Source organism: Poeciliopsis prolifica, unplaced genomic scaffold, assembly GCF_027474105.1.
Source record: "Poeciliopsis prolifica strain line A6 unplaced genomic scaffold, Auburn_PproV2 SCAFFOLD058, whole genome shotgun sequence".
Lineage (NCBI taxonomy): Eukaryota > Metazoa > Chordata > Actinopteri > Cyprinodontiformes > Poeciliidae > Poeciliopsis > Poeciliopsis prolifica.
The window spans coordinates 2,228-14,838 of NW_026562433.1; the positions used below are offsets into that span (position 1 = coordinate 2,228).

Consider the following 12,611-nt stretch of genomic DNA (forward strand, 5'->3'; position numbering starts at 1 on the left):
GAAACTATTTTAATTTCTGAGCTCATAAATTCAGAAAAAAAGAGTTTTTTAAATGTATTTTAACAAACGCATTAATTGTGTTTTCTAACTCAAAGTCCAGTCGGCTTGGAAACTATTCAACAAAAACAAAACAGTTTTCAACATAAAAACAGACAGAAATATTTTTTGGGTTGTTTGCATGTGTGATATGCAGGTAAAGACAGGAAATAAAATAAATAATATAAAATATAATAAAATAATAAAACAAAATAAAATAAAATACTATAAAATGAAATAAAATAAATTAAACAGCTAACTGAATGTTTTCTATTGCTTCAGATGACAAAATCTCAAAAATTTACACTTATTTTTCCCACAGCATCTTTTCCAAACTAACTTTGCACTAAAACACTAATTTATCTTAGCTGAAGTACATCTGGATTAAATCAAGTAACACAAAGACGAGCACATGAACTCTAAGTTACTTCAAAGTCCAGTTGATCAAACCTTCAGTATTATAAATGGAAATATGCAGCAAAAAGGGTTTAAACATGAAATTGAAGATACTGAAGATGATTTAAAACTCAAAATGTCTCAATTAAAATTTACAACAGTTTCATTTTAAGGCATCTTCAAATGGAGTTTCAGTCATATAAAAACTGCTTTACTGAAGCTTTTTCTCATCATTGGGATTACAATATGGCTTCTAAAAAAGCATCTGATAAACAAATGCTAGATTTAAACAAAGAATTTTATTTCATTACAGAAAAAGAACAAGCTCACCGGTTTTTAGAACAGAGACTTTTTTGCTTTCTTCCGTTTGATAAACTGGATTTCCTCTTCTCCTCCTGCAGCTGTAGACACCTCCATCTGAGACACTGACGTCACTTTGTTGTTCATTGGTTCCTCTGAGCTGAACTGGTTCTTCATCTCTGAACCAATCAAACTTCCAGCCAGTAGATCCAGCCACAGAGCAGGTCAGTTTGTGCTGCCCCCTGCTGGTATGGTTGTTGGGTCTGCTGTCAGTGTGGCTTTGGGTTTATCTGCTGTTGGATTCAAGCAAAAATCAATCAAGCCATGTTCTAGGATTGTGAGAATGAGATGTTTCTGTCAGACTTACATTTCACTGTCAGTTCAAAGGGAAAACTCCAGCCTGAGTTCTGATCTCCTTTACTAGCCATACAACAGTAACTCCCCACTGTCAGACTCAGAGACGCTGTTGATCCTGTATTCATTGGATGTTGGAGAGTTTCTATTGGCTGGACTCCATTTATACGTCCACTGAGTTCCTTCATCGTCCTCCATCTCACATCTCAGAGTGACCGTCTCTCCTGTGAATACGACAGGCCAGCTGGGATGCTGCTTCACAGTCGGCACAGACACTAAAATGTATAATATTCAATCAGAAGACAGAAAATTATATTGAGCAAAACTGAAAATGCTGAATTCTTATAGCTTATGATTATCAGCCTCATTAAATGATATGCAAATAAAACATATTATGTTTACTGACAAAGAAAAAAAGACATGTTATGTTTTAAGGTGAACCACAAACTGAGCTCAACAAACAGTAATAAAACTTGACCAGCAAACAGAAAAATATTTTAAAGCAGCTTTTTTTTGTTTTATTTCAGAATAGAACTGAACTCACCAATTTTCTGAATGTTGCTTTTTTCTGTATGAAAAACTGGATTTCCTCTTCCTCCTCTGCAGCTGTAGACTCCTCCATCTGAGACAGAGATAACTCTGAACTGACCAACAAAATATTGTTGATCATTTCTGAACCAATCAAACTTCCAGTCATCAGATTCGTCCACATAGCAGGTCAGTTTATGATGCCCCCTGCTGGTATGATTGTTCTATCTGCTGTCAATGTGGCTCTGGGTTTATCTGCTGCGGGTTTTAAATAAAGAAGGAAAAGAAAATCATATTAGTGACTAATCTTTGTTTGGTGGTTTCTCTGTTTTGCTTTTGGTGATAATTTATTATCAACATGTGCAAAGCTTATTAGGAAAGATTACATTATTGCCAGACAAGGGGAAAATACGTCCATTGCATAAAAGAAACTCACTAAACATTGCAAACATATACAATACAGTCTTGAAACAAGAAAATATGACAGGAGAAACAGCAATGCATTTGGATTCACAAGGTCCGGTTTCTGAATCAGTCATGTGATTCGGTCCGATTGGGAGGATTCAAACGTCACCGCCTGTTTCTACACCACAAGCCTGGATACAATAACCCTCATTGATTACTCAATACACACTCTTCAATACCTCGACACAGAGGCCACATCACTAAATCATATAAGAACTTCAGGAAAAACGAAACTATTTTAACACTAAACTGTCTTAAAATGTTGAGTATAGCTTAGTACCACATTAAAGGCTTAACATTGAACTGCAGAGTGACTCTGTAGTGTTTACTTCAGTGACATGAAGCTGTTTATATTTATCTAATAGAAAGTCTCTTGCTTTTATTTTGTTTGTGGTCAGAAATAACAGAAAACCTGGTTTTATATTAAATCCAAACAATATAAAGTTTCTAAATCAGACTCACATTTCACTGTCAGTGTGACGCCATCGCTCCATTCTGTTTGTTGATGACCTCCTGTAGCCATACAGCTGTAAACTCCACTGTGATGTTCAGAGACTCTATTGATGCTGTATTCACTGGACCTTCTCTGATTGTTTCCATCGTTTTTTCTCCATACATTTGTCCACTGAGTTCTTCCTCCTTCCTTGATCTCACATCTCAGAGTGACTTTCTCTCCTTTATATACAACAGACCCACTGGGTTGAAGGATCACAGTCGGCTTGGAAACTATTCAACAAAACAAAACAGTTTTCATCCGGAAAACAGACAGAAATATTCTTATATTATCTCTAATGTTCACCTGTATGACACACACATCAACAATGTTTAAGCAAACATTTTCTGGCTGAATATTTAATAAATCAAAAGTACAATTTTATAGAAACTATTTTAATTTCTGAGCTCATAAACTCAGAAAAAAAAGATTTTTTAAATGTATTTTAACAAACGCATTAATTGTGTTTTCTAACTCAAAGTCCAGTCGGCTTGGAAACTATTCAACAAACAAACAGTTTTTCAACATAAAAACAGACAGAAATTTTTTTGGGTTGTTTGCATGTGTGATATGCAGCTAAAGACAGGAAATAAAATAAAATAATATAAAATATAATAAAATAAATAAAACAAAATAAAATAAAATACTATAAATGAAATAAAATAAATTAAACAGCTAACTGAATGTTTTCTGTTGCTTCAGATGACAAAATCTCAAAAATTTACACTTATTTTTCCCACAGCATCTTTTTCCAAACTAACTTTGCACTAAAACACTAATTTATCTTAGCTAAAGTACATCTGGATTAAAATCAACTAACACAAAGACGAGCACATGAACTCTAAGTTACTTCAAAATCCAGTTGATCAAACATTCAGTATTAGAAATGGAAAGATGCAGCAAAAAGGGTTTAAACATGAAATTGAAGGTATTGAAGATGATTGAAAACTCAAAATGTCTCAATTAAAATTTACAACAGTTTTATTTTAAGGCATCATCAAATGGAGTTTCAGTCATATAAAAACTGTTTTTACTGAAGCTTTTTCTCATCATTGGGATTACAATATGGCTTCCAAAAAAGCATCTGATAAACAAATGCTAGAGTTAAGAAAGATTGTTTATTTTATTACAGAAAAAGAACAAAGCTCACCGGTTTTTAGAACAGAGACTTCTTCGCTTTCTTTAGTTTGATAAAGTGGATTTCCTCTTCCTCCTCTGCAGCTGTAGACACCTCCATCTGAGACACTGACATCACTTTGTTGTTCATCGGTTCCTCTGAGCTGAACTGGTCGATTATTTCTGAACCAATCAAACTTCCAGTCATCAGATCCGTCCACAGAGCAGGTCAGTGTTGTGTTGCCCCCTGCTGGTATGATTGTTGGGTCTGCTGTCAGTGTGGCTCTGGGTTTATCTGCTGTTGGATTCAAAGCAGAAAAATCAATCAAGCCATGTTCTAGGATTGTGAGAATGAGGATGTTTCTGTCAGACTTACATTTCACTGTCAGTTCAAAGGGAAAACTCCAGCCTGAGTTCTGATCTTCTTTACTAGCCATGCAATAGTAACTCCCACTGTCAGACTCAGAGACGCTGTTGATCCTGTATTCATTGGATGTTGGAGAGTTTCTATTGGCTGGACTCCATTTATACGTCCACTGAGTTCCTTCATCGTCCTCCATCTCATCTCAGAGTGACCGTCTCTCCTGTGAATACGACAGGCCAGCTGGGATGCTGCTTCACAGTCGGCGCAGACACTAAAATTTATAATATTCAATCAGAAGACAGAAAATTATATTGAGAAAAAAAACTGAAAATGCTGAATTCTTATAGCTTATGATTATAAGCCTCATTAAATGATATGAAAATAAAACATATTATGTTTACTGACAAAGAAAAAAAGACATGTTATGTTTTAAGGTGAACCACAAACTGAGCTCAACAAACAGTAATAAAACTTGACCAGTAAACAGATAAATATTTTAAAGCAGCTTTTTTTGTTTTATTTCAGAATAGAACTGAACTCACCAATTTTCTGAATGTTGCTTTCTTCCGTTTGATAAACTGGATTTCCTCTTCGTCCTCTGCAGCTGTAGACACCTCCATCTGAGACACTGACGTCACTTTGTTGTTCATTGGTTCCACTGAGCTGAACTGGTCGATCATCTCTGAACCAATCAAACTTCCAGTCATCAGATCCGTCCACAGAGCAGGTCAGTGTTATGCTGCCCCCTGCTGGTATGATTGTTGGGTCTGCTGTCAGTGTGGCTCTGGGTTTATCTGCTGTTGGATTCAAAGCAGAAAAATCAATCAAACCATCAGAACATGACCTGGTTCTGGTTCAGTTTTCTTGGTTAAGTTTGTGTAGATTTGTATTCTAACTCACTTGACACTGTCAGTCTGAGGGCTTCACTCCATTCTGTTTTATTATCATCTGTTTCAGCTCTGCAGCTGTAATCTCCACTGACAGCTGGAATAATCCTCAATTCATTTGTCATTGGAGAGTTTTCATTGGCTGGTCTCCATTCGTACGTCCACTCAGCTCCTCTGCCTCCCTGGATCTCACATGTCAAAGTAACTTGTTCACCTTTGTATATCTGGGTCCATTTGGGATGTTGGATCACACTGGGTTTAATGGAAACTGTTCATACAAACATTACTTACTTTAAGTGTGATAATAAAAATAAAATTGAACAAAACAAACAAGAAAATGTTTTTATTATTACAATGTCTAAAATTCAACAACTTTTCAATTTGATGCTGATCAATAATACTATTTTAATACTGGTCTCTGGGATCAGGGCCCTGCCAGGTTTTGCTACCAGCAATATTTCTACTTCTGCTTTTGCAGACAATCAACTGGTCCAAGCTTGAAACAGTGATGAACAGGAAACAGGGTCAACAGCTGCAAGGCTCTTTTGAGGCCTGTAGGAGGAAAGTCCTGCTGGTTCTGATGAACCAAACCAAAACTTCAACCCACACTCTCTGGCACTAACAAACCGAAGCAACTTAAGTAATTCCAGCTGACCTAAAACAAGAGAAGTTTGATCTGATTTAACTTGAGGGAATGAGGACAAAATGCATCTGTCTATTCAGTGTATGTTATCTTCTGCTCTCAGCTGTGCAGATTTGACACTTCAGCCTTTGCAGACTCTTTAGATTTTATCAGCCGGTTTCTGCTGTAGCAGCATGAGTCAGATCAACTCTGGCCGCAGGATTTCAAGACAAAGAAAGTGGAGAAATTAAGCTTGTGACTGTTTTCTCAAAAAGTACATAGAAGTATGAACTTTATGTAATAAAATAATTAAGATGGGGACAGCAATTAAATCACTGAGTTTAATTTGCCAATCCTCCTGCAGCTAAAGCAGTAAAATATGTGAATAAAGGCTCTCGGATTGAAACTTGTCCAAATTAATACAAAACCCAGAGAGAAATGCACCAGTGTAAATAAGCTGACTAACGCCAGGTTGTAAAATTTTCTGGAATTACATAATTAATATGCCAATTGGTCATGACATAGTAGATAAATATGTGAATCAATTTATTCTATAGGTAGAATAAATAAATTCTACCTCCATCTATCATAGAAATAGATAAACACAATGAATTTAGAACTGCTTCTTGTTCTGTGTAAACTTGTCGGGACTGAAAACATGAGTCAGATATTATGTTACATGGCTGATATATAAACTGTTATCATGATTCATGGTTAGAAACATAAAGAACATGTTTCTTACCTTCAGCACATCCACAGCAGAGGGACCACAACACTGCAATGAATGAGAATTGATCATTACAAACATTGATTGTTTTTTTTTTTTAAGGTGACATGAAACATTTTCCGACAAACATAAAACTAATATTGATCTTGATTACTTTCCACTCACATCTCATGAGAATATGACATTTAAAATGAGAATATTACATGGACCAGCTCTTCAGCGCCGCCCTGTTGGTTCTCTGGAGCTTTTTCAAAAAATGTTTGAAATTTGAAAAAGATGGGGGTGGGAAATATATTTTTGTTTTAATATGGTTTCTGACACAATCACTCTTAATATTTCCCAATGCTATAAATATGTGCAGAATAAATGTTAAATTTCAACATTTCTGTCAACGACGATTTGCGTCGAAGCCTGTGACATTTCTTTCAGCTGGCTGGGCGCGAGGCAGTAAACAAGCTGACGGGTGAGTGGTGGTGGGAGAGCAGAGGGAACGAGGAAAATAGCTGATTCTACAATTCTTGGACAGAATCCTTTGCATTCATTGCCAGTCCAGAAAGATTACCTGAATGGTTGCACTATAGTGAGAAGTTATCAAATAACAAAAAAGAGTACCGTACTTTCCAGACTACAGAGCGCACCTTACTATAAGTGTTCACAAATATAAACACTTACAGCTTAAACATCATAAATCTCACATAAAGCTTTTAATTTTTTGCGGCTACAGACAGATTTGTTGTTTTTTTGCTCCAAAATGGCTCTTTCAACATGCTGGGTTGCCGACCCCTGACACAGACCAATGAAAAACCATTAATTAGAGAAATGTGGGCAACATGAAAACGACATTCAATACCTGCCTAAATGTTATTTTTGAAAGGTAGGCTCTGGCAAACAATCCTCGTTGGAATACAGACGTATTTTAATTTATTGAATAGGACAGCAATAAGAAGGTCGACACCAAACCAGCTTTTCACATTTGATCTCTCCGCAGTTACTCTGCTGCTGCAACAAATCATCCAGGCGACCGACTGCCATGTGACACAAACACAATTTGATCATTTTCAAGTCTTCTTACGATTCTGAAATGTTTCACAGTTTGTTCTCGACTAACTTCGGAATTATAAAAAAGATAGTCTAAAATAGCAAAGAGCTGCTTTCCCCACTCTGCACAATAATTGTATCAAAACAGTGAATAGACATCCAGTAATTTACTTACAAAAGAAGCCCAGTCTGCAGAGTAAAGTTTCCCCCATCTTCACTTCCAGACCTGCTGCACAGCTGAGTGGAGCAGCTGCACTTTGCTCTCGCTAAAGTAGTTAAAACAAAAGGAGAAGTCGCGTTTAAGGCACTAAAAAAAAATTAATTCTCTAAATGCCTGTTTCCTTCCCTTTTACTCATACATACTCATAAAGTACGCAGGTGCAGCTTTGACCACAGTGATGTGTTAGAATCAGGTTTCCTGTCCAATGCAGCAACGGTTGAATGTGTTTCTAATATAGATTGTTTAAAGGGTGGGCCATCTACACAGACATTTTTTAACACAAATGTCTTTGACCACAAACTCTTTCCACTGCTTGAACACCCCCACACAGAGGTTTAGTCTAAAGAAGGGTCAAAGGTCTGTTCTGATGTCATTGTTAGTAATTGGTTTGAGTAGATTCACTACGGATGTGGTGGAAATCTGGTTTTGAACAGGAAAGCCCCAACTGAGTGGGCAAACATACAGAAAACATGAGAATGACAAAGCAAAAGCACCATTTAAATGTGCAACTATAACATAATGCTTTATATGAAAATATTTGGTAATGGTATTTCTTTTAAATGTAATGTGGGAAAAGTCGAGGGAAAGCATGTGAGGGCGAATGGAAAGAGGTTACTGTAATATCTTGTGTCGTTTGCTGGTTTTGTTGAGGACGTTACTTTAAAATGCGATCTGACTCTTGTGTCAATAATAGCAAACATGCATCATGACTCTACGCCAGAAATATTCAGACGCAATAAATCAGGACATAAACAATGATCTAAATGGCCGCGCAAAAAAAAGAAAAAAGAAAAAAATAATCAGACCTGCTGACAAATCCAGAACACAAAAGACTGGACAGAGGGAGGACAGGGGTCAAGCACCGCAAAACAACCCAAGAAAGAAATGGAGGCCGAGTCAAAAACAGTTCAAATGACAAGAATGTCGGCAAACCACTGGGAGACAAGATGGCTGGAAAACTGAGGCAGAGCAGCAGACGGCAGGTAAGCTGTATAGGCAGCAGAACAGGACAGATGATACATTCTGGGTTGGCTGAGGGTGTTGCAGCTCAAACAGTGAGCAAAAGATCGTTTCCATAAACGGACGTGCTGACACCAGCAAATACATGGCCAGAAATATTTGTGCTTTGTATAACATGTTCCTTATTTTTGTTGGTTCATTGCTTTAATAAGTTCTCAGAAACCAAAACTTAATCAACAAAAGGCACATTATGGATCTGACCATCAGAGGCAGACATCAATGTCGAGAATACACAGACAAGTCCATGTCGACCAACAAGGAAGCCATTTGTTTGAATGTGAGGTGCACTAAAAAGTCAGAATACACATTTTAATAAATTGCCTGATAAAAATAATATCTGGAATTTCACATTTTCTTTCAGCTCTGCGCTTATTAAAGGCCATGTGTGTCTGATGATACGATGCTGACCAAATGTCTTTTCTGAGTCACCTACTGTTGAGTTCAGAGGATGTTACTGACCTTTGAACTCCACATGGACTCATGACCCTGATGCTCAGGATGTTTACTGTGAAGAGAAAGTGATCCCGCGTTTCCTCACTTCACACTTCGCCCTTACTTTGAAGACCAGTGAGAGGATGGAGGAAAATAAAATGATGACTTATCAAGTCATCATGAATAAGACTAACTGGGCCGAATTGGAGAGTTCAAGTTTCCATTCACCACAAGGGGCGCTGGTGTCTATCTCTAGAGGCGAGGGGTGAGGTTCACCCTAAACAGATGTCAACATTTCTGAGAGAGACATTAAAAAAAACTCATATTAGAAACTATTTTAGGAAACCAGATTACCTGGAGAGAATCCATGATTCATGGGAAGAAACTCCATGCATAAAAATCCCAGGCCACGATTTGAGTCCAGGTCTTCCATGTTGTGGGTCGTCTGTGCTAAAACTTGTTGTCACGACTGGCGTCGTAATTATGCAAATCTGAGTGTGCAGGTGCCTGCCTCTGATTGGTTGACGGAAGACGACGGACGTCCTATTGGTGGTCTCCCGGAGGTGACGGATATAAAAGCTGAAGACGCGCACTTCCTGTCATCCGTCCTCCGCTCATCTCAACCGGCCGCACTCTTTTGTGTTGTTTGTAAAAATCATGTAGCGTTCTGGAGTTTGTAGGAGTGAGCTGCCGTTTATGTTTCATTAGTTTTCTCCTGTTTTCGTAGTTAGGGAGGTAAGTTTTTGTTATTTGGATTCTCTATTTTTTAGGTAAGTTCGTTAATATTTAGATAGTTCCTTTTGTTTGTTGTTTTCGGCATTGGGCTCACTCTGAAGACATCTACTCCCTTGGCTGTAACATTTCAGTATCAACAAAAAATACATCTTTTTACAATAAATAACGTTATAAAATGTCAATTTTGTTTGTGTTGACCGCTCGAGATCAGAGGAGGATGGATCACTCGTGTTATGACCTGGACCCCTAGACGGGTCGTAACACCTGTTCAGCCATCCAGCTCCAGTCTGCTATTGGCGTAGTGATAAAGAAAGAAAAGGTGTTAGCAGCACCAGTCTGTGTGTCAACAGGGACAAAAACCAGAGTGTGAAGCTAAAAACCTGAAATTACTGCAGCCGGAGTGCAGAACTCCTTCAGTGACAAACTGCTGCATCCTTAATGCACAAAGGAGCGTAATCGCAGATCCTTCCTCTCAGAAGCTTTTAAACTTTATAACCATCATTGCTTCCAACAACATCAATGTCTTTGCATGAAAACTTGCATTTCTACCATCCACTCTGTCTTTACTGTATTTCATTATTATTACTATTTTTGTTCATCTTGTTTTTTAATATATTGTTTTAACGCTTCAAGAAGTTTTTGTGTGAACATTTATATCTGTTACACCTGAATGTCCCACTTTGCTTGACAATAAAAACTGTTTTTCTATTTCTCATATATGTGATATCCAGCCCCCTGGTGGTTCATAATGTTACAATTCTATTATTAATAATAATAACAAAAATCGATTTTTACATTCAAAACATAAACTAAATGTTCACAATTGACCTAATAATAAACCTAATAGTGACTTATTTAGGTATTGAGTCATTATTTTTGCATAAGTGTAATCTGTATGTGTATTTTGTCATTTATTCATGGATGCTGATCTTTTCTGGAGGATTTTGCACAGCGAACGTCTTTCTTGTATTTGCAAGGATTATCTGGCGCCCCCTTGTGGTTCATTGGTCTAAATTTCGCTTTGGTCTAAATTAAAGGCAACATAAATAATAAAAACAACTTATAAAAGCAACTTATTTTAATTAAATTCACAGCCTTTTTTATATATATTTAACAGTGGATAGAACAATGTATTGTTTAATTTAATGTATATTAAATTGACTGTTTAACCAATTGTTACGATGGCCCTGAGGTGCAAAACACTACAACATTAACAAAAACACAACATTAACAAAAACACAACAACATTAACAAAAACCAATCTTCACAACAGAGATTTTATCACTTTTTTCAGTTTGAAAACTTGAATATTTTCTTCCTCCTCTGCAGCTGTACTCTCCCTCTGAGACAGAGATAACTCTGTTTGGATCCCAGTTTCCTCTCGCTGCAGAATATTGTTGATCATTTCTGAACCAATCAAACTTCCAGTCATCAGATCCGTCCACAGAGCAGGTCAGTGTTGTGCTGCCCTCTAGTGGTATGAATGTTCTGTCTGCTGTCAGTGTGACTCTGGGTTTATATGCTGTTGGATTAAAGAAAAATAAAAGTGACTCAATAATCAAACTATGAATTAATTCATGACAAGTTTACTAAACTTAATCATCTTAAAAAGTTGAATATGTTAAGTTCAAATTTACTTCAGTGACATGTAGCTGTTTTTATTTATCTAATAGAAAGTCTCTTGCTTTTATTTTGCTTGTAGTCAGAAATAACAGAAACCTGGTTTTATATTAAATCCAAACAATATAAAGTTTCTAAATCAGACTCACATTTCACTGTCAGTGTGACGCCATCGCTCCATTCTGTTGTTGATGATCTCCTGTAGCCATACAGCTGTAAACTCCACTGTGAGATTCATAGACTTTATTGATGCTGTATTCACTGGATCTTATTTGAATGTTTCTATTGTTTGTTCTCCATTCATATGTCCACTGAGTTCTTCCTCCTTCCTTGATCTCACATCTCAGAGTGACTTTCTCTCCACTATATACAACAGACCCACTGGGTTGAAGGATCGCAGTCGGCTTGGAAACTATTCAACAAAAACAAAACAGTTTTCATCCGGAAAACAGACAGAAATATTCTTTTGGTTGTTTGCATGTGTGATATGCAGGTAAAGACAGGAAATATATTTTTAACAGCTAACTGATTGTTTTTCTATTGCTTCAGATGACAAAATCTCAAAAATTTAGACTTATTTTTCCCACAGCATCTTTTTCCAAATTAACTTTGCACTAAACACTAATTTATCTTAGCTAACGTACATCTGGATTAAAATCAAGTAACACAAAACGAGCACATGAACTCTAAGTCACTTCAAAATCCAGTTGATCAAACCTTCAGTATTAGAAATGGAAATATGCAGCAAAAATGGTTTAAACATGAAATTGAAGATATCGAAGATGATTGAAAACTCAAAATGTCTCAATTAAAATTTATAACATGAACAGAAACATTTCATTTTAAGGCGTCCTGAAATGGAGTTTCAGTCATATAAATACTGTTTTTTGAAGTGTCATAGGAAAAGACATCGCCGTTGGTGAGCTGTCAGAGAAACCCCTGAGAGCTCAGAAACTATCATAATGATAATAACTTAGTAATGATTAAAAAATTAGAGTCACATCATAGTTTTTTGTATTGGGAAAAAAGTAAAAGTTGAGAATTTATAAATGTTTCTCTGGGGTCACTATGTGGAGTTATTATTGAACATTATTACAGGATGTTCTGCTTTCCTGTCTCAAAACTTCATTTGTGAACCAAACAGTTGCATCAATTCTGACTAACAGTTTGATCAGCCATGTTTTTGTTTCGTTTATTTCTCTGAGGATTTTTGTTGGCTCTTGTGGCTCGTATCTTTTTTATTATTATTATTTTAAAG

General features: G+C 36.6%; 1 protein-coding gene across 1 annotated transcript; it reads right to left on the reverse strand.

Annotated features, from left to right (window-relative positions):
• Positions 1-1,152: 1,152 nt before the first annotated feature.
• On the reverse strand, positions 1,153-5,064 carry LOC129379532 (ADAMTS-like protein 1). Its single transcript, XM_055060356.1, has 5 exons — positions 4,953-5,064; positions 4,595-4,849; positions 3,723-3,986; positions 2,734-2,805; positions 1,153-1,361 (listed from the first exon to the last, which is right to left on the reverse strand). Exons 1-5 carry the CDS (start codon positions 5,062-5,064, stop codon positions 1,153-1,155), a joined length of 912 nt encoding a protein of 303 aa, XP_054916331.1.
• Between the last annotated feature and the right edge of the window lie 7,547 nt (positions 5,065-12,611).

What these genes read in the sequence shown, in the direction of transcription:
- LOC129379532 (XM_055060356.1), bottom strand. Translation starts at nt 5,064, where the DNA reads ATGACAAATGAATTGAGGATTATTCCAGCTGTCAGTGGAGATTACAGC. An exon ending in AGTCTCTGTTCTAAAAACCG is followed by an intron (nt 2,806 to 3,722) that starts GTGAGCTTTGTT and finishes TTTGTTGAATAG; the next exon opens with TTTCCAAGCCGACTGTGATC. An exon ending in AGAGAAAGTCACTCTGAGAT is followed by an intron (nt 1,362 to 2,733) that starts GTGAGATCAAGG and finishes TATACATTTTAG; the next exon opens with TGTCTGTGCCGACTGTGAAG.